Source organism: Alternaria arbusti (assembly GCF_024043155.1).
Source record: "Alternaria arbusti strain BMP 1465 chromosome Unknown scaffold_1, whole genome shotgun sequence".
NCBI lineage: Eukaryota > Fungi > Ascomycota > Dothideomycetes > Pleosporales > Pleosporaceae > Alternaria > Alternaria arbusti.
In genome coordinates this window covers 3,625,107-3,644,617 of record NW_026249941.1, presented here as the reverse complement: position 1 = coordinate 3,644,617, position 19,511 = coordinate 3,625,107, and the positions used below count along the sequence as shown (strand labels likewise).

Here is a 19,511-nt window from a genome sequence, read left to right as displayed (position 1 = left end):
GCGTTCGTTCGCTCGTCAGTATTTGGTGGTAGAAGCCTCTGCCAAAGAGGGTAGAGAGTAGATAGTGATGTGGTCGTTTGTCAGTATTTTGTGGGGAGGTAAACAATCAAAGACCGACGAAGGTGGTGCAAGAGCAAGTAAGATACAGCCTAGCGCCTTGTAGCACAAACCGCTAAGCAACGAATGAAAGAGGGAGAAGGTGGGAGAGAAGTCGGCTGGAGCGTTTGTCGAAGTGCGCACTAATTCTTGAACTGGCGATAATTCTTATTTGATGGAGCTGATCGTACGTGTTGAAGTACGCGCTGCTTCCAGGGTTCTATGCAGAAGTGTCAGCTACGCAAGGGGGGCGGATTGTAAGGCACGAAAAGCAACACGTACCATAGCGCAATCGCGCAGTCCCGCAATCTCAAAATCCAATATTCGCCACGAGCCATTCTGCCAATACAGATACTCCACGGTATGCAGCACTTATAAATTCGTAGAAAGGAGGTTACTTTACTCACAAAATTCCCAAGATGAAACCCATTCCCCATAACCTAAACGCCATTGGATGCATCCTCCCCTCTATCAACACCCCAAACCATCATCTAATCCCAGCTCTTCTTCTCCACAGACGGCGTCCCCAACACGCCCACACCATCACCCCTCCTCCTCCTCTTCCCCATGACCTCACTTGCCCAGTCAAACATCTGCCACGCCCAACTCCCCGCAACCATAACACCACTGACAACATTCACCAGCCTAACAATCAGCCTCCAGAAGCCACCCCACTCCTCCACCACTGCCAGCAGAATAGGCTCGATATCGAACTTGACGAAGATACCCGGTACGTAGGTTTCAGCGACCTTGTGGGACTGCGATGTAACGGCGTATTGGTTGGTCTTGATGGCGTGGGTGGTGTGGAACATGTTTGAGAAGGGTGTGTCTTCTTCCGATGTGCTGGATGTGAGGTAGGGGATCATGGATGCGTCGTCGGTGTAGATGGTGGGGACGATGGAGACGTAGTATTGGAATTTGTAGAATTTGTCTTGGGGCGTGGGTGTTACGGCGATGGTGTTGTCGAGCGGGTTGACGAGCGAGGGGTAGTATGGGCCGAAGGACATTTCGCGGATGATGTGTGAGAAGTTGAATGCTGGTGGATGTTAGCAAATGTTATCTTCGTGGTTCTTGGTTCTTTGGGCTTACTGGAATGGTCCAGATGCTCTCCAAACTCCATGTATCCGTGGCCCCTAGCCGTGATATGGAAGTCGCCCTGCACCTTGTTTCCAATGATACTGCCGTAGATACGGCAGCTGTCAGTCTGTCCGCGCACACGCGGTGTCTTGCTGAACTTGCTCTTCCGCGCCTTGCCCAGCTGCTCGTGTACGTCCTCGATATCATCCCATCCAACTTTCTTATCTTTGCCCAGTTCGTGTGTCCCACTCTCGGCGTTCTTGCCGGTCCATTGTGCCCATGATGTTGGGTCTTTGCGCAGGAGTTCGCCAGCTAGGGTGCGGTCACCGGCAGCATCTTGCATGTTGACGTGAAGGTCGGCGCAGCGCATAGCTACTATCAAGTCGAGGTTTATCCGCATGCCGTGGGCCACGCCCTTCTCGACGGCGAACGATTGTGTGGTTGTGCCGGCGAACCAGCGCGCGATCTCGGACCAGGCGAGATAGATGCATGTTATGATGAGCGTCACTGTCCACGCGGAGGAGTTGCGGCCTTGTACGAGATACGTCTTCTTAGTTTTAGCTGTGGATATCCGTTAGCATTGGGTTCATCTTGGATCGATCGCGCTGTCGCATGTGGCTGGGAAGTCGCATCACGACATGTATTAGCCATTCGAGACCTTCAAACTGCCTGCTACTCCTCCCTCCATCTCTACACCCGCGTAAAGACAAGACTTACGAAAGGCATCGAAACTGGACACAATGCCGCCCTTGGCTGGACCGAATGGATCCTCGTCGTGCCCGTTGTCCCCGTAGCCGTTCATGGTGGGCAGTCAAACGAACAATCGGGGTTCTGCAGACCCAATTTCGATTCGGTGAACGGTTAGGTAAAAGAAAGAAGCGTGGGTGGGATAATGAACGACATTGATAGCTGGGGTTCATGCCGCGTCGCGAAAGGCCACCTTGAACTGCTGCAACGGCCCGCGTCCGTGCCCGCGGAAGAGGCCCGATTGGGAGGGCCCCGCCACGTGCTGCTTTCACCCCTCGAGTTTGTCGCTTTCATCACCAGAACATGGATAACAGCTTGCAGGTCATTATTTGTTTCATTCATTAGGCTCGTTACTCTACGGTATAAGTATATCGCCATGCATCATCAACACTTAAGCGTTGGTATCACCCAGGTTGCTGAACTTGGAGTCGCCGCCTTGAGCCAGGTCCCTGTTCTCAACCGCAGCACTCGCCGCAGCCGCCTTCGCCAACTTAAGCTCCGCTTGCCTAGAAGGGTCATCCTTTGTACCGATCTCGCCAAACTTGGTGTTACCGCTCATGTTGGGGTCTTCTGTCAAGTTGGCACCCTTGGGCTGGAGAACGCTGGGGTCGATGTTGGTACCAGCAGCAACACCGGTAGGTGCTGTGCCAGCGCTGCCAGCGCCTCCTGATGAAGCACCTCCACCAGCAACTGCGTATGTAGGACCGACACCGGCCTCCTTACCCAGACCTTTGCCTGAGTTCATGATCTTCTCCTCGTTCCATCCTTGTTGCGCGTCGCGTGCCTCGGCATTGACGGCGGCGTCTAGCTTGGTGGCGTTTGATGTGTCGTGGGTGTTTGTGGTGGTTGATGCTGATGGCTGCTTGCTTGCTGCGGCCTTGGGGTTGCCCTCGCCGAATGAACCGTCGCCCTTCAAAGACTCGCCTGCTAGAGAGTCTGATGTGACGGTGCCGACACCCTCGTGGACGGGGATCTTAGACGCGGGGTCGGTGGTAACCTATTGACAGTAAGTTAGTGAGTGTTTCTGCGATTCCGTCATGACAAACGAGGTCATGGACCAGCGATAAACAACGAAGTATGAGGGCTCCAGACGGAGAACTTACCTTCTGTCCGTGCGAAGCCGACATGCTGTTGTTTGGTATAGTTCTTTTGTGTTGTAATTGTTGAGATTTGGAGTAAATCAATTGATTGGATTCTGGAAGTTGTGGTAGTTCAAGTGGTATGAGTACCTGAAGTCAAGTGCAAACTTGACCTATGTATACCGTCAGACTTCAAGCCCCGATATACTTGCGTCATGACGTCGTCACATTGAGACATCCCACCTTACTTCAGCCTTACCTAGGTGCTCAAAACAACCCCGCCTTTAGTCGAACGGCCGTAGCAGTGGTAGCTCGGAAAGCGGCAATGGGCCCACCCATACATATGCTAGAGTCGGGCATACGTGCATACTGCGGCTGACATGGCGTCAGGAACGGGTGACATCCGGCCAGATGCTGTTGGTGCGCCTGTCGCATGCGCAGTTTAATCCGAAACGCGTGAGGCGTTGGCACGAAGTCTAGCATGGGGCAATGGGATTCATTCATACATCATCGTCTTCATCACGACATAACAATTCGACAGGGAGATGACATATTCGTTTGTTCGTTCATTTCATTCATTGATCATCGTAAGACTGCTCTTGCAGTCTGCTACTAAGCGCAGTGATAGTAGCCATAATCATACAATCCCATGATGCTTCGGGTATCTCATTATCCTTCCTCCTGCAGTACTCTACTGCTTGACGCCCGCGCTGGGGTCGTTCTTCTGTGGGTATCCGTAGTCCTTGTTGGTGGTGTCGGCAAGACCAGCCTTGTCCTTAGCCTCGCGCGAGACAGCGTCGTTGGGGATGCCACCAAGGCCATCCTTGGCCTCACGTCCGGAAACACCGCCAGCACCGACAGCGGGTTCGCGGATGGCACCACCGCCGGAGGCGAAAGAGGCTTCTTGGCGACCGGAGCCAACGTTGACGGTGCTGGCATCGGCAGAGTTGAAGTCGGAGGCGACAGGGGGCTGCTCGGGGAGAGGGAGGTTGGACTGAGCCTCGTTGACAGCTTGGGTGTTACCCTTCATGTCGACGGTGGTGGGAGCGTAGCCTTGCTGAGAAGAAACCATTTTGAATGTGTTTGTGCTGAAGATATGTTAGCAACATGGACAGACGCGTGCTTGTGGATGGTTTGGGGGCGTCGCGCCAGGAACGGCAAACTTAGCCCGTCCACCACACCACCTCTTGGAATGAAACTTACGTTGTGGGTATAGGAAGAAAGATAAAGTTTTCGAGAATGTGAATTTGGACGTAAAGATGTAATTGAAGTCGTGGTTGTGATACTGAAAAGAAAAGAGTGTTCAGGCGCGTCGTGGTTTTATTATGGCAGTGGGGAGCGGTTGCCCCACCGGTGACGTCGACTTGATGTAATTCCCCATCGAAGATTGCCATCAAACTCTGACCAGACCCTTCCTCACATCATCGCAGATCGGGTATGCTTCTGCAGAAATAGTTAGCGTTGCTTGTGCTTCGGAACGAGCGAGCCGCTACGTGTCGCGTGCGGTGTTGGCAGTGGAGGCGTTCCAGGTAGTGTCTCAGGCGTAAGCGACACAACCTTGATCAAGACTTCACAACTGCCAAACCCTTGTAAAATTGCAACGACTTGGGGACTGCAGACTTGATAACATTACGAGTATAATTACATTGTAAGCCGCAAAGAGCATCCCATCGTCAACGCCTCGCAGCTTTATTGCGACCCACAGACCTTGGTTCAATCGCCAACTCGATATTAGTACATAGAAGCAGTCTGAGAACGAAATCGAATCAGTACGTAAGTGGAGAAGACGGAGCATGGAGCCCCATGAGACGTTGTCAAAATCCTAGGAACCGAACCCTTGTGTACGATCCAAGTATGACTAGTCCCGTGCGGATATTCTTCGGTCCCGGAAGTATCGTCATAGTAGCGGACGATACTCCACAATGGTATTGGTTCACGGTACCGAGGCCCAGTTGCGCAGGAACCAGTCTTGGAAACGAGTGACCTGCACGTCTGGGTAGACTGAGTTAAGGTAGGCGGGTACCGCAAAATCATAGCGCCCCTCTGCTGTCGCGAGGAGCGGTGCGAGCCGCCTCTGTCCGGCTGTGTCTCCTCCTAGTTGAGCCATCGTCATTTGGTACTCAAGATCTGCGTAGTCGGTCAGCAACTGCATGGATGTTGTAGAGAATACCTGCGTACTGGCGGGGGCTTGGTAGTCAATGCTAGCCCATGGTCGGTCTAAAGACATGTTAGCAAAGCTCATTCATCAGACAAACGATGATGATACTTACTTCGGCACGCCCTGATAGCCTCGACCAAGGCATGGACAGTCATACGTTCACCACACATGCTCATCTCGGAAGGCCAAGTTGGCATGTCGAGAGCACGAACCACGAACTGTGCCACGTCGTATGCGGATGTCAGGCAGATACAGGAGAGGTTTTGGTTTGCGTCGTAAATCGGTGCCGTCGAAGTCATCTGCCGTGGGTCGGCGACAAAGTCTCCCTCGTTGCCATAGCCGCTATGAGTCCCAAGACGATGAGACATCATCCCGTTCACCGAGAAGCGCTCATAGAGTATGCCACAAACAAAGACTGTATACTGTATATTGGCGCGGTAGTGGTGCAGTAAGGCCAACGCAGAGTTGCGGCCACGATCGAGCAGCGCGTTTTGGCCTCGCTGGATTGGCTGACCTTCAAATTCCGCAGGTGCAAAGCGACGAACCCGGCACTGTACAGCCGCTTCTATTAGACGGAGTTGAGGATTGCCCAGTACAGTCGAGATGACGGTATCGACACCCATCAATGCATGCTGCAGAGATGTGGGGCTGTTGTAGTCAACGACTTGACAGTTGTAACCAGAAGCGATCAGGCTCGTTTGATGCTGGTGATCGTTAGTTCATTACTTGGTACTCGGGAGATGAACTGTGTTCTTCCAAGGGGTGCTTACGGTTCGCGAGAGAATGATCAGCTGGTGGCTCGTCGAGTTGTTGATCTCTTGTGCTATCAGAAGCGCTAGACCAGAAGTGCCTAACAGTGTAAGAAGGTTGGCCGAGTGTAGTTTGCATGGCCTTTGATGGCTGCCTTACCTGCTATTGCGACGCGCATGTTGCCAGACATTGCTTTACTTGAGCTTGTTAAGTTAAAAGAGGATGCTGGGGCGTATGAGCTTATAAGTTCGATCCTGTATCTTGTGTAGCACAAAGCCGGACGTGAGTTGGGCTTTTAGACTGCCTCCGTCAACACCATCACATCGCTACGAAGGCCCGTGACTCACAAGGGTGGCACTGTATCGGTGAAAAGGGTGAATTTAACGCACAGGTTATCGTGGTCGGCCTGAAATATTGCAGCAACAGGGGAAAGCTGCACATATGGGAACATCGCTTACAATACAGAGTTATGTGGAAGTGACGCTGCCAATGAGATTGACTTGTAGCGTAAAGAAACACAAGCAAAGCCTGTTACATCAAGGAATTCCTGAAGTCCGGTCTAGTGCTAGCACGTAGGTAGAACGACTGCCACCGTCTTCTGCAACGTGCATGGGTGTTCGGAGGTTGGCGTGACAAGATATGATGAAGGGCTAACGGTGGACCTCTTCGCCTCTTGGGTACAGTTGCCTGCTTTCGACGCCTTTCCCGCTGGGTCAAATGTTCGCTAGTCAAAAATCAGGGGCCGATTCGCTGGAGTGTTGTCCACGACAGCTCCCGTGACTCTTGGCTCAACATGTGATACAGTGGAAGAGATAGCACACTTGTTGCGAACGGCGGACAGAGACCGGGAAGAGGGGAATAGAGGCCTAAGCCCTGCATCCGATCAGAGGACTAGAGATGAAATCAACGGAAGAAACACCTGGCCCCGGCGAATCAAAGCCAAACGAGCATCGAGACCGTGCATAGTCATGTCCTGCGACAATAGCACTAGGCAGAGAGCTCCAACCAATTGAAGTGCTAGCTGAACGTTCAGTCACGGTCCGCGTTCCAGTGGTAGAGTGGCGGTTATATCGTGCGAAAGGATCTCAGACTCCAGAATCTTCGCGGCGGAAGCGGAGTCTAGGTACGAAGGTGGACCCGTAGGGCTAGCCCTATACCACGATGCGACCGTATCTCTGACCGAAGTGTAGATTCTCGGGTGTGAAACCCTCACCCGAGGCTCGATGCAGTAGCTCGCCTACGCGAACAGGAACCTAGCGGGCGGGTTTTCTTGTTTCGTAGGGCTGTCAGAACAGCACACCGTTGGTAGCTGTGATTTGGGCAAGGGTGCCATCCGCCAATCATCCATCGTAATGGCAGGTTAGGAGGTAACTGGTGATGACGAGATAGGAAAATGGGGCCAAAACCGGTGAGGCTCAAGGATTGCACGAACGCCAAAAAGCCACAGGCACTCGGTTAGATCTCGATGGCCAATACGCGAATGTTGAAACTCCAGAAGTGCCGCATGCAGCACGTGGTTGCGGGATAGTAAGCTGTCTTACGAATATCTTCTGTCGGCTTCGGTCCGAGCAGTGCAACTCTCCTTGGCTCCTGAACACAGACATCGTCAGAGTGTACTGTACAAGGCAGAAAGACACCGATCAGTCTTGACGCGAAAGATCTGTATAATCAGGCCACGGAACCCTCCGACTCTTGCTCCAAAACCTTCTGCCTTGTATGGTTGTCTTCACCGGTGGATGTGGGGTAGGAAGGGATGGAACAATGAGACCGCGACTAGACCAAAGTGCATGCAAAAGGTCAGATGCTAAGGAGGACAAGTGAGTATGCGCATCTGCGGGAACAGAGATGGAATGGTGGTTGAGCATCGTGCAAGCCCATCTGACGGTGAGAGTTACCGCCAAGAGAGTTAGACTGCAGGCCGGACTGGATAGTCGTTGAGTAGCGTGTCGCTGCCTAGATTGCAGTCGCAATGATGCGTACGGGCAGGGTAGGGCATCGGATGATACCGATGGTAGAGAGTTTGTGTCAGAACGTGGTGATGAGCAGAACCGTGCATTGTTTGACTCGTGTTTCGCGGATGTGGCGGGGTGATTGGAAGGGTTAGCGCGTCACGTGCGGACGTGTTTCACCACTATCCTTTTTGAGTACTAGCTTTGTCAGTGCTACGCGTGTGGAAACAGAAGCATGGTTTTCGTCGCGACTCCTACGCGTCTTCATCTCGCGTGGAAGCAGATGATGTCGAGAGAGGGGCGGCAATATACAGAGGGCCAATGCTGTTGCACGAATCTGCTGTGCAATGGGCTCTGCTCACGCGCGTTCTTGGACGTGTTCCGAAATAGGGCTGAGAACCTTGGAAAAGCAAAACAGATAATTGTCGTCCCGCGTTCGCGTAGTTCCTTGCAAGACGCCGAGATGAACCACGAAAGGCTATCGAAGTGATGGGATGCACGCGTTTTCGTCAGCGATGCTTAGATTGGGCGTGATAGAATGTGACAATTTCTCAGCCTCATCATGCTCGTGCATGCGTGACCGTCTGCCGCATGGATAATACAGGATATGAGGCTGGAGTGGTCGTGTGCACGGGCGGCAAGTTCAGTCAAGTGGTATGCACGACATAGGCAAGCGCTCGGCTCGGACCAATCTGATACGTACGCGACTGAAGACGCGCCTCGCACACTACTTTCCTGCCACCATATTGAACGCGTTATTCTTTCTACTATAACCTTCTTTCATGGTAGCTCTTCTCTGATCACACCAAGTTCAATTACCAACATCTGTTGTTGTCATCCCATCATGTCCGCCTCATCGCCCTTGCCGTCGTTTTCCTCGCCTGCGTCATCGCGTCTTCCCACCGTCAGACGCGCCAGTTTTAGTGGTCAATTGGCCTTCCTCGTGCACTCGCAGGAAACTGTCGCAAACCACATGCCACCGGATGTCGACAACAAAGCTCTTGCTCGCCAGAAGAGAAGACGCACCAGGTATGCTCTCATTCCATCCAAGTTCTGCCTTTCCAACTCGACCGTGTCGACCCATGTTCAACGCGTTGGTTCGTGCGCAACCTACCATCGGGAGCTACTTCGGCCTACCCCGCGGGCACGACTCTCCATCACCCCATCAGCGCTGACCACGACATCTTGCAGCAAGGAAGACGAAGACGTGTTGAAATCGGAATATCTCAAGAACCCGAAGCCAGACAAGGCAGCACGACTAGAGATCGTCCGCAAAGTCGCGCTTGGCGAGAAAGAAGTTCAGGTAAGCGCCAATTTCTCCACGTCACGAGTGTGCGCGCCTTGCTAACATCGCGTCCTAGATTTGGTTTCAAAGTAAGTCAATCCATCTGTTGTGCGCGTCGCTGGTGCTTGCTTTTCAATCGACCCGATTGAATCGCTCCGAAGTGTTGCGCGTGGCTTGGTTGTGCGCATGATTTTCGAAACACGTCCTGATCACGCTCTGCTTTAGATAAACGCCAAAACGACCGCCGTCGCTCACGGCCTCTCGAACCATCTTCCACGGCATCGCTGATGTCTTCTTCTTCCACCATGTCGGACCCGCCCACCGAGGACGAGACGGTAGCCATTGCGCGCAATATCGATAACGCGCCGGGGCCGAAAGAGGCGGACCAGGACGAGTGCCCGAGGTCTGACCCACCCGAGCAGCCCGCAACGCCAGAACTCACTTCCGACGAAACGATCCCAGAGCCACGCACCATCGACACTGCCTTTTCTGCCAACGAACCAGAGAACGCGAATGAAGTTGTCGCAGAGCCATCTACCGAATCTCAAAATATCGAAAATGCCTCCGCTGAAATAAGCAGCTCGCAGCAGGCTGCACCATCTTCACAGGGCGCCGCGCAACAACGCACATCATGGATCTCCAACCGTCGCAGCGCGTCGTTCGTCCGCTATCTCGACGATTACACGCCCGAAGTCATCACCTTTCCGAACGCCCCTCCGAAGCCTTCAGTATCACCTGACCATGCAACCAAGACCCCTTCCCGGCCACTGAAGCGCAAGCACTCTTTCGTGCGGATAGCGACCAATGAGGACGGCACTGCGCGTATCGTCACCGACCTCGACAAGACGCCATCACCGCCAAAGTCGAAGAAGACTCCATCTTCCTTCTCCCGTGCCGCTGCTGGCCTGCGACGAAGCTACAGTGCAGCTGGCTTGAACGACCGCCTAGCCGCCGCCGCGCGAGGCGAGCCGAGCCCCAAGGTACCAAGGACAACATCGAATATCGGAAGGAGCAGGGATTCGCGCGCATGGGAGTTCTGGTGTGATCCCGAGAGCCGATCAACAACCAGCCTGACAACGCGTGCCGAACAAGAGGAGAGTGGCAGTGCAGCTGACGCGATTGGCATACTACGCGCGAACCGAAGGATATTAGCACAGAACCAGGCCCGCCAAAACAGCAGCCCGCTGATGGCACGCCACAGCTCACACAAAGTACAAAGCAGTCCACTCAAGAAGGCTCGCGGTTCCATGCAACGCGCGTCCACCATCAACGGCCGCTTCTCCAGCAAGGAGTATGCCGACTACAAGAAGGGCGGCGAAAGCACCGAGTCGGACGAGTTCCCGCAAACGGAGAGCGATAAGGAGAACTGGGAGCCTAACGCGTCCAAGTCTGTACGAAGAGACCGCCAAGTCGCCGCTACGCCTCCTGCTTCACGAGCAGCTCGCAAGATACTGGGAGAGAACACAGATCTGATGTCGCAGACGTCAAGTCTCGGTGCCATGCTGGCCAAGGACAAGCGGAAAGCTGGCAAGGGTGTTGTCGACCCTGAGCAAGACGATGAGCTGCGACAGTTCATGCACGGTGACGACGCGAGTGGTCGCTCGAGTATAAACTCAGCAGAAGAAGCTGGGTGCGTAGAGGGCCTGCTCAAGCTGAGCCAGGGTCAGTGGAAATGATCTTCCAAGCGCTGCATACATTCTTAACGTATTTTGACGACGGGTTGGCGCAACTTTGGTTCCTGGCTCTTCATCTTCATCGTTGCATTCTAGCGCTAAGGCGTTTGTATTTGGTGTGGTTTAGATTAGGGAAGGCCTGCAATATGGCTAGAGGTGTTAGTGTAGGTTCATTTGGTGTTGCATGTCAATGCTTTAGTATCATTCAGTCAAGCTTCCGAAAGGTTAAGCGACTTGTTTCAATAGAAGTCATATCATTCTTCAGCTCTTTTCACACATTGCTATGGTTGTTCAGCGTGAGCCTGGTCAAGAGTTGCAATGATTTGTGGGTTGGACAGTCTATTGAGTAATGAGATATATGAGCAGAAAGCAGAGTCTATGACATGAAGGAAATAAAGCAAACGACTACGAAAATAGCAACAGAACGCAGCAGTACATATGAAATGGGAAGGAAACACAAAGATCGACATCGAGTAACAACGATCCAAGGAAACACGAAGCAACAGCAGGCAAAAAGAAAGAAGGGAAATCCACGAAAGAGGGGAGTGTGTAGGAAAAGAGACTTTGAACAAAAGTGCCGTAGCAAACCTTTGCGCAGTTAGGCTCCGGAGACAAGCCCGGCGCATCCCCCGTGAGCCACCATCTCACATCCAGTACATCGTCTTCGAGAGCTGATTCCGATTCTGTTGATCGTAGTTCGGATCATTGACATCGTCACGGAACGACGCTACCGCCTTATCGAAGACATGTTTCTTGAGCGCCTCTTCCACTTCCTCTTTCTTCTTGTTCAGTTCCTCTCGCTCCTTTGTTCGCTCCGCTCGCGTCTTGTTCTTCTCAACTTCCTTGTCGTACTTTTTGGGAGCCAAGAGACCGCGGACCCGCTCTTCTCGCTTGCGGAGATCGTCGATGTCTTTACGATCCTCTTCGGAGGGGACGAGGAATTTGCGGATGTAGCAGCGGGCTCGTTCGCATAGTCTGTCTGCGTAGTAGGCTGGTGCGGCGTAGGAGACTCCCATGGTAGCGCGGACGTAGGTGTGGCAGAGGTTGTGGGTCTAGGTTGTTCATATTAGCGCTGTCTTTGTTTCGAAGGTGTGTATTCAAAAGGGTCGCTCTCTCTTACCAGATACTGGAGGTCCATGCTGGTCATCTTCATGTCGTTCTGCAACAGCCAGTAGTGTGCTGGTTTTGCGGTACCCTTGATGCCGTTGTGTGACTGCAAGTAGAAGTCGGCGAAGTAGGGTGAGGTAACACCACGCTCTACAAGTGTCCCCGGCTTGCCGTTATGGTTGTCGTCTTGTCTGTCTTTGACATCTTGCGGGTAAAAGCGTGTATGGTGCCGCTTGGTGACGACCAACGCAGTAATCTTCACCTTCGGAGGGTCAACTGCCTTGCCTTTGCCTTTACCCTGGTCCTTGGACTGCTTGACGAAGGCGTTGAAGCCCTTGACTATGCAGGGCAACTCTTCATCCTTGACGGTCTTGAATTGAGAGTCCGAGACTCCATCGCGATAGTAGAGAATGTTCTTGGGGTAGGTGTTCTGGTTCTCGTAGTACCAGTCGGATACTCTCTCGGCTACCATATCTGCGAGCTTCTCAGGGTCGATCATCTGTCCTCGTTAGCAATGCTCTAGCGACGTCGTCCTTCAGTACTCACTTCCTTATTTGCCTCTCCCTGTAGCCTGATGGATCCGAGGAATTTGCCTCCTGTACTCTCAACAGAGCCCACGACCGCAGCAATTGAAGGACATCCAGGTAAAGCTCCGCCGCTCGGATGGGTGACATCTGCACCTAGGACCAGGGTATCTTTCAAAGTTTTGGTGATGTTGCCGAAGTTCGGACTGCTGGACTCCACGGTATGGTTGATGCCCTCAAACTTGAGGTTGGCCTTCATCATAATGTTCCCAACATACTGGTCGAGACCAGACTCGTTCCAATAGCCCTTCCTGAAGTTGCTCTTCTCAACGAAAACCATCGTATGAAACCCGAAGATTCTGTCGGCCAGGTACTTGAAGGAGGAGTAGACGTCCTGATCTCGATTTTGAAGGATGAGAATGACTAGGTCAGCCTGGATTTTTCTGGATTCATTAAGCTCTTCTCGCAAAATGTCTGGAACGAGGGCCTTGTTCCTGAGATCGATCGCGCCTGTCCACAGGTTCTGAGCTTGGCCGACATTTCTGCTGCTCATTTGTCTCTCGAAGTTGTTCTTGATTTGTGTAACCCTGTCGACGGGCACCCGCTTTTCGTGTATGACCACATACTTTCTGATGACGGGCTTTTTCGCGGAGGAACTCGTGTGAAGAAACTCTTTGTCCGCAAGGTCCCACTGAGCAGAAGCGTCCATGATGAAGCTTTGGTTACTGCCGTACTTGATCTTCGGGTTCTTCAGTGTGGTCGATGGTACAACAAACATCTTCGAGCTGACCGTGATGGGTATTGATTGAAGCTGGTTCGAATGGTTAGTACAACACTCCGAAAAGATAGTATAAACTCACCTCAGGCGGTACCGGGCTAGCATTGATCCGCAGCTTACTCATGCCTTCGCCTTCGATCAGTCCACGATTGATCTCCGGCATCCTACAAGCAACTGCATGCATGCCTCCCATCAGGTTTCCTGGTACTGTGCGCGAGTAAATCTGGTATGGCATGACAACCAACTTCTCGGGTGCGAACCAGGTCTCCCTTTGCCGACTTCCCAAGTTCACCGCGGGCAACTCCGGATGTTGTAAGTCCATACCGTATCCTAAGCTTCGTTAGAAAGCTTTGTAAAGCAGCAACCAAGCACTTACTGTCAAGCAAATAGGTTGCGACATCTTTCTGCTGCTCATCCACGACTTGGCCTTCGTCGTTTCTTATCTTGAGATTGAACTTTTGCTTGTTGCAAGCCAAACCCAATCCACATATCTTCTTTATCCTCGACTCATCCTTGTTCATGTCGGAACTCTGGGCTTTCTCAGTATCGCCGCGGGTGTAGTCGATGTAAACACGGAGACCAGTAAGGAAACTAGGGTAGTCTTTCCCAAACAGCTTCTGGCTTGCTGTGCTCATGAGTACATCGAGCGTTACAGGCTGCAAAAAAGCACTCGTACAGGCGTTGACATTCAGAAGGATATGACCCATGCCAGGACGTATGGAGTAAAAGTAACCGCGGATAGTGGAAAGAGGACTACCGACTAAAGGCACATTACCAGCTTCGATGAAGAACTTGTTTGCGCCCAACCGAAAAACGCCGCCTTCAAAGCACTTGGAGATGACGATGTTGAGAGCGTTGATGACAGTGTCTTTGTTGGGGCTGTTGTCGTCTGCTTGTTGATTCCAAGTAAGGGGGTTCCAGCCATCATCGCCTGTATCCGATTTGACGTATCGCTCTAGCGTTCCGGTATCCACGACGCGTATGTGCTTGAGGTAGAGCGACAGCATATGATATTCACCATCTTTGATATCGACAAGGTGCCATCCGCTGTGTTTCTTACTCCACTTGGTTCCTTCGTTGAGTTCTGTTCGAAGGTCCTTCCAAGTAATGATGGTTTTGTTGTAATCCGTTGCGAAGTAGTCCTTGTTGTTCTGGAGTATTGTTGACTTGTCGATTGCTGTATCAACGTAGAACTTCTTCATTCTACGCGATACTCCGGAAGGCATACCGACGATCTCGAACTCATGGAGGACTACTTTGGGCTTGATGTCGACACGGAAGCGGTTTGTGAATACGTTCGGTCCGCCGTCCTGGAAACCGGATCGAATGGGGAACGGAGTTTCCCGGCCGCTCTCGGTGAGCATTTGGTACTTATCATACAGTTTCCATTCGTCAACAGCCCAGTTTGCGCCTTCACTGTTCAGTGATACAGCTTCGCTCGCATCCGGCATTCGTCGATCAGTGTTGACTTTAATAACGAGGCTTTGAGCATTCGCTCTATCTGATGTAGTCTCTTCGTCAGAGTCTTCGGTCTCAGAAGCATTCCCTCCGTCGCCAGTAGATATGATGGGACCCTGGGGGGCGGCTGCTACATTAGTTCCAGAGACAGGTAGAGAGGCATTGGGATTTCCTGTCGTAGCAGCTGGTCCGCTCGCTCCAGCAGTCGCCGGTCTAGTGGTATCATTAGGGTCACCGTGATAGTCGCCGCTACGAATCAACTCATCGTAGAGTTTATTAGCAGCTGGTTTCTTGGGTTCAGCTAGTGTGGCCCAGTGCTCGGTCTTCGAAGACGGGTCTTTAACGAACTCCGCCATGCTGTTCTTGATCTTCTGTATCTCTTTGGCGCTGAGCGCTTGATCCGCGACCTTGCCTTTCTTCTTACCGGCCATGCTGAGATGATTTGTCGTTCTTGTTGATGCGAAAGTGAAATATGGGGCTTCAAGGTTGAAGGGAAGATAAGGAAGTGTGTGTGCTGCGTGGCCTAGAGAATGATCCTGTCTTGTCTCGAAGAGTCAGACAGCTGGTGCCGATTCTAACGCTGTTCTCCAGCGTCTTCATATAGCCATCATTGTGTATGTCTCATTGCTTGCTGCCGTCGTGAGACAAGCCACCACAATCATGTTTGGGTGGCAGTTTTCGAACAACAAAGAGCGCCCCTAACCAATCTACAAAGTCTCATCGTTTCGCAAACCTACTAATTCAATGTTAGACGTTAGTAAAGCGACTTCAGAATGGTCGCAGATTAGACAACACGGATGCACAAGCTTATTGCCATGTATCCCAATCCCACAATTAGCTCTTGCTCAGTGACGAACGTTCGGCTTGTCGAGAACGCGACTCACCTCCATACAAGCAGTGCAGCAAGGCTTGCTCGTGTAGTGTGCTCGTTGCTTTGATTACAACAAGCGCCGGTGATCGCGAAGGAACTCGAGTGGGCCGTGATCGTAACAAGGAAATGCTAAAGGCGTATATCAGAGGAGCAAAAGTAGTGGGGCTGAAAGATGCGTAGTCGATGAGTGCGGAGAAAAGAAGTCGCAAGGACGGGTACGGAAGGAGCGTCCGAGGAGGCAGTCGCGGCCAACCTAGATGTTAGACGTCAAAGAATCCACATCAACATCCAAACCCTACACCACCAGCACTTCAGAACACAGACAGAGGTAATAGCAGTATCGCTTACTTATAGACAGCCCAACCAGCCAACCAACCAGTCAGCCCAGCCAGGCACCCATCTTCGGACCACAACAGGAAAAAGATCTACACACAAGACAAAAAAAGATTTGTACATATCTAATGTACAAGTCCCAATTAAGAAGATTACAAGACGATAAGAGTAAGTGCGACATTAAGTAAAGAGGACAAAACCGGGTATATGCAGGGAAGAGCATGCAAGTCGTTCAGGTATCGCGGACAGTGTGTGAGAGAGGGACGGGGATGCGCGGATCGCGGTGGGTAGGAAGACGTTTATTTGGCGCCGGGCGGTAGCTTGACGTTGTTGGAGAGCCAGGCCTGTGGAGGTGTTAGTTAATGAAGGCGCAAATGGTTATTGCTGGGGAGATCGAAACGTACCAATCCCTCAAAGATACCCTCTCCTGTTGTCGCGCAACTAGGCTCCACCTTCCATACGTGGTCTTTGGCGATCTTGTCTAATTGCAGACGGTCCGAGACTTCCTTTGGTCGCATAGCTATATCGTGTCAGCCCGATATCCCTCACATTGTACATTATTGACTACGCACCTCCGCTGAGATCCTGCTTGTTCGCAAACACCAGCAACAGCGCATCCTTCATTTCTCGGTCCTGGATAATCCTTGTGAGTTCCTGCTTGGCCTCGTCGATACGGGTGCGGTCGTTGGAGTCGATGACGAAGATGAGACCTTGGGTGCCTGTGATTGCGATTAGCCACGTCGTTCAATTGATAGATCTCATAGGAGACCGGGTAAGGTAGGAGCCATGCGCATGCAGTCGCGTGCATGTCGACTCGCCTACCCGGAACCGTGCCTCCACGGCCCAACATACCAGAGAAGTAGTGTCTCCAGAGCGGACGGATCTTGTCCTGGCCGCCGACGTCCCAGACGTTGAATTTGGTGTTCTTGTATGTGACGGTCTCGACGTTGAAGCCGACGGTGGGGATCGTGGTGACGTCCTGGTCGAGCTTGAGTTTGTAGAGGATGGCTGGGAGAGTTAGCGACAGCGTATGTGGTGTGATGGTGGTGCGTACTGGTCTTTCCGGCGGCGTCGAGGCCCAGCATCAGCAGGCGCATCTCCTTGGAGCCAAAGACCTTGGCCATCATCTTGGATATTGAACCCCCCATGGTGCTGATTTACGCGTTATGGACTTGGTGGTGGTGTCGAGTGGGCGGTATATCGGCGAAAGCGAGCTATAGCTAGTGCGCGCGACGGAGGACGGTAGACGGCAGGCGGTCGGGCGTGATAAGGCGTGTCGGTGAGATTCAATGGTGGTCGTGTGTGGGAGAAGACGTCAAGATGTAGACGGCACAGGAGATGCAAATGTGTAGCGACTCGGGACAGGGTCTCGCGTGGGCGCTGGCGCTGTTCACGAAATGAGGTTTCACGCTGCTCAGGAGTGAAACCGCAGCAGGCGCGTTGCAGATCGCAGCTGCCAAACGTCTGTGCTCCGCCCAACGGCTTGATCGTGACGGGTTCATCCTACACGCCAACCACACACCTCCATCACCGCCTCTCCTGCTTTTGCCTCAGTCGGCGAAAAGGGGCTCACAGCTCGACGACGCCCTTTGATTGCGAATCTTGGCTAAGATGAAGCAAAGGGTCTCCGCATGCGTTACTCGCTGCATCTGCATGCGCGTTGGCTGCACGATAGCTGCAGCTAGCCATATAGTTTCCAGCAGCCTTTCCTGCCGTGTGACTTTGCCGCCGCCGTTCGATTCACCGAATGCCGGCAAACGCAGGTACGCGGCGCTACTCCTGAGATTGATGAAGCTGTGGGGTCTGCGCTGTTCGCGTGGGAACTGGCAGCAGTTCACTCACTGCATCTTGCCTGTACACACGGCGTTACCGTGACGTATTCCGATCTTCCCGTTTGGCTAGCCCTCCTTCGGGATTTAGTCTCTGCTATAGTCGGCTCAAATATCGTCGAGGCCTGATGTCTCGGGCGAAATAAGCCGATGCAAGAAGTTTTCTGCGACTTGTTGCTCGAATCGTCCCTCCAACTGCCCGAGCATGACTGCTATAGTCAAATGTTGGTCCGCGTTACGAATAGTTCTTCACAAGGCCTGTACACTGGCCATGCAGGGTTAGTACTGTCCACCATGACGTGGTACACCGTGCGGACCATGTGTTGAAAGAAGCATAACTACCGAGCTTGAGGGATTACTGAATCGGGGAGGAACCCTGGCGCCAAGCCTAAAGGAAACTTGAAAAACATCGTGTAGAAAGCCGTGCTACCGAAAAGGAAGGTGTTCGTAGGCAGTAACGTGGGCTGTTCAATAATCGGAACGCAGTCTTCATTGGATGGAATGTGTTCTTCCTTCACGGTTGGCAAATACTTTTTATGCAGGGCATTATTCTCCCTACCCCACCACTATGCAACGCCTCCAGGGCGTCTCGTAAGATGCTCGCCCAAGTTTCTCGTACTACTCTACACCTCCACGCCGACCACTATGCAACGACCCCACTACATCGTGAGAGCTCAGAATCCATCGTCAATACCCCTACTCTTCTCCTCTTTCCTCCTCTCATTATTAACATCCCACCACCACTGATGCGTCTCCCACGTTGACTTCCCATCCTCCTCTTCCCAGGGCTTCGGACTAAGAATATAGTGTATATTCTTAACATTCTCGTCCCTCCAGATCACATCATGCACGTCCTTATTCCTCAACGTCTTGAGCGCATTGTAGGTATACGGCAGCGTGACCCAGCGACCGTTGAACAAATCGCCCAGCAGCGATTGGTCAGCGAAGTCGTAGTCGCCAGATGCCTCGTTGGAGAGCTGCTCGAGGATCAGGTTGTAGGTTGCGAGCGAGGGGTTTACGACTTGGAGGCCGCCGTTGGGCATGCGGAGGCCGGCGGTTGAGGGGGCGCCGGTGTGTTGGGCGGTGGTGGGGTCGGCGTGTTGGGTTGTGAAGGCGCAGTTCTCTGGTATCCTGGAGTTGTGTTAGTCTACATATCATATGCATATTTGAGGGGGGAAACATACCAGTCCTTGGGGTAGTGCGGCTTTTTGAGCGGATTGCACACGCATGCGTGGCTCGCTGCAAACACTCTGTCACCCTTGCCGCCTGTACTCGGTGCGTCCAGCTTCAAGTCCATGAGCTCGTCCATGTTTTGCAAGACCAACATGTCGCTGTCCAGCTGTACCACCCTGTCATATTCCTCGAGTGAGAAGGGCGTAAGCTTGCTCCAGCAATCGTAGAAGCGCGGGTCCGCGGTGAAGTCCTTGGACTTGACCGGCAACAGGTACTTGACATGTTGCTTCGGTATGCCGCGCTCATCGAGCGCCTTGTGGCCTTCTTCGGGGAAGGTATCCGTGTACAGAGCGATGAGCGGGTACTTTGTGCCGTGCTTCTTGAGCGAGTAGTCGAGGGTAAGGAGGCCGGTGAGGTATGCCGTGTTGGTGATGAGAGTCGTCCATACTGCGCCGATGTCAGTACAGCTCTTCCAAACGCGCCCCGCCAAACATCCAACATACCTTTCTTCGACTCTACACCCGCAGCGGGCGCCGTCGTCGCACTCGTAGTCGCCGACATAGTTACCTAGAACACGTGTATCGAATGCGCGCGCGCCAGCAAAGTTATCAGAAGGTATACAGA

At 52.6% G+C, this 19,511-nt stretch overlaps 7 protein-coding genes across 7 annotated transcripts; 1 reads left to right on the top strand and 6 right to left on the bottom strand.

Moving 5' to 3' along the window:
- Positions 1–587: 587 nt before the first annotated feature.
- On the bottom strand, positions 588–1,975 carry J4E86_001320 (uncharacterized protein; the record flags this gene model as incomplete). The annotated part of the gene is made up of 3 exons (XM_051441890.1): positions 588–1,132; positions 1,186–1,734; positions 1,891–1,975. 3 exons carry the CDS (start codon positions 1,973–1,975, stop codon positions 588–590), a joined length of 1,179 nt encoding a protein of 392 aa, XP_051308061.1.
- A 336-nt stretch (positions 1,976–2,311) lies between these two features.
- J4E86_001319 (uncharacterized protein) lies at positions 2,312–3,047 on the bottom strand (the record flags this gene model as incomplete). Its single annotated transcript, XM_051441889.1, has 2 exons — positions 2,312–2,917; positions 3,024–3,047. 2 exons carry the CDS (start codon positions 3,045–3,047, stop codon positions 2,312–2,314), a joined length of 630 nt encoding a protein of 209 aa, XP_051308060.1.
- A 643-nt stretch (positions 3,048–3,690) lies between these two features.
- J4E86_001318 (uncharacterized protein) lies at positions 3,691–6,085 on the bottom strand (the record flags this gene model as incomplete). The annotated part of the gene is made up of 6 exons (XM_051441888.1): positions 3,691–4,087; positions 4,937–5,126; positions 5,178–5,216; positions 5,270–5,861; positions 5,928–6,007; positions 6,067–6,085. The coding sequence occupies 6 exons, from the start codon at positions 6,083–6,085 to the stop codon at positions 3,691–3,693; spliced, it is 1,317 nt and encodes a 438-aa protein (XP_051308059.1).
- Positions 6,086–8,700: 2,615 nt separating this feature from the next.
- J4E86_001317 (uncharacterized protein) lies at positions 8,701–10,817 on the top strand (the record flags this gene model as incomplete). The annotated part of the gene is made up of 4 exons (XM_051441887.1): positions 8,701–8,885; positions 9,048–9,159; positions 9,218–9,230; positions 9,367–10,817. The coding sequence occupies 4 exons, from the start codon at positions 8,701–8,703 to the stop codon at positions 10,815–10,817; spliced, it is 1,761 nt and encodes a 586-aa protein (XP_051308058.1).
- A 641-nt stretch (positions 10,818–11,458) lies between these two features.
- J4E86_001316 (uncharacterized protein) lies at positions 11,459–15,112 on the bottom strand (the record flags this gene model as incomplete). Its single annotated transcript, XM_051441886.1, has 5 exons — positions 11,459–11,866; positions 11,935–12,420; positions 12,468–13,256; positions 13,306–13,553; positions 13,600–15,112. The coding sequence occupies 5 exons, from the start codon at positions 15,110–15,112 to the stop codon at positions 11,459–11,461; spliced, it is 3,444 nt and encodes a 1,147-aa protein (XP_051308057.1).
- Positions 15,113–16,184: 1,072 nt separating this feature from the next.
- ARF6 (ADP-ribosylation factor, Arf Arf6) lies at positions 16,185–17,033 on the bottom strand (the record flags this gene model as incomplete). Its single annotated transcript, XM_051441885.1, has 5 exons — positions 16,185–16,229; positions 16,290–16,405; positions 16,458–16,604; positions 16,708–16,893; positions 16,940–17,033. The coding sequence occupies 5 exons, from the start codon at positions 17,031–17,033 to the stop codon at positions 16,185–16,187; spliced, it is 588 nt and encodes a 195-aa protein (XP_051308056.1).
- A 1,355-nt stretch (positions 17,034–18,388) lies between these two features.
- Positions 18,389–19,448, bottom strand: J4E86_001314 (uncharacterized protein; the record flags this gene model as incomplete). Its single annotated transcript, XM_051441884.1, has 3 exons — positions 18,389–18,845; positions 18,899–19,334; positions 19,391–19,448. 3 exons carry the CDS (start codon positions 19,446–19,448, stop codon positions 18,389–18,391), a joined length of 951 nt encoding a protein of 316 aa, XP_051308055.1.
- Positions 19,449–19,511: the final 63 nt, after the last annotated feature.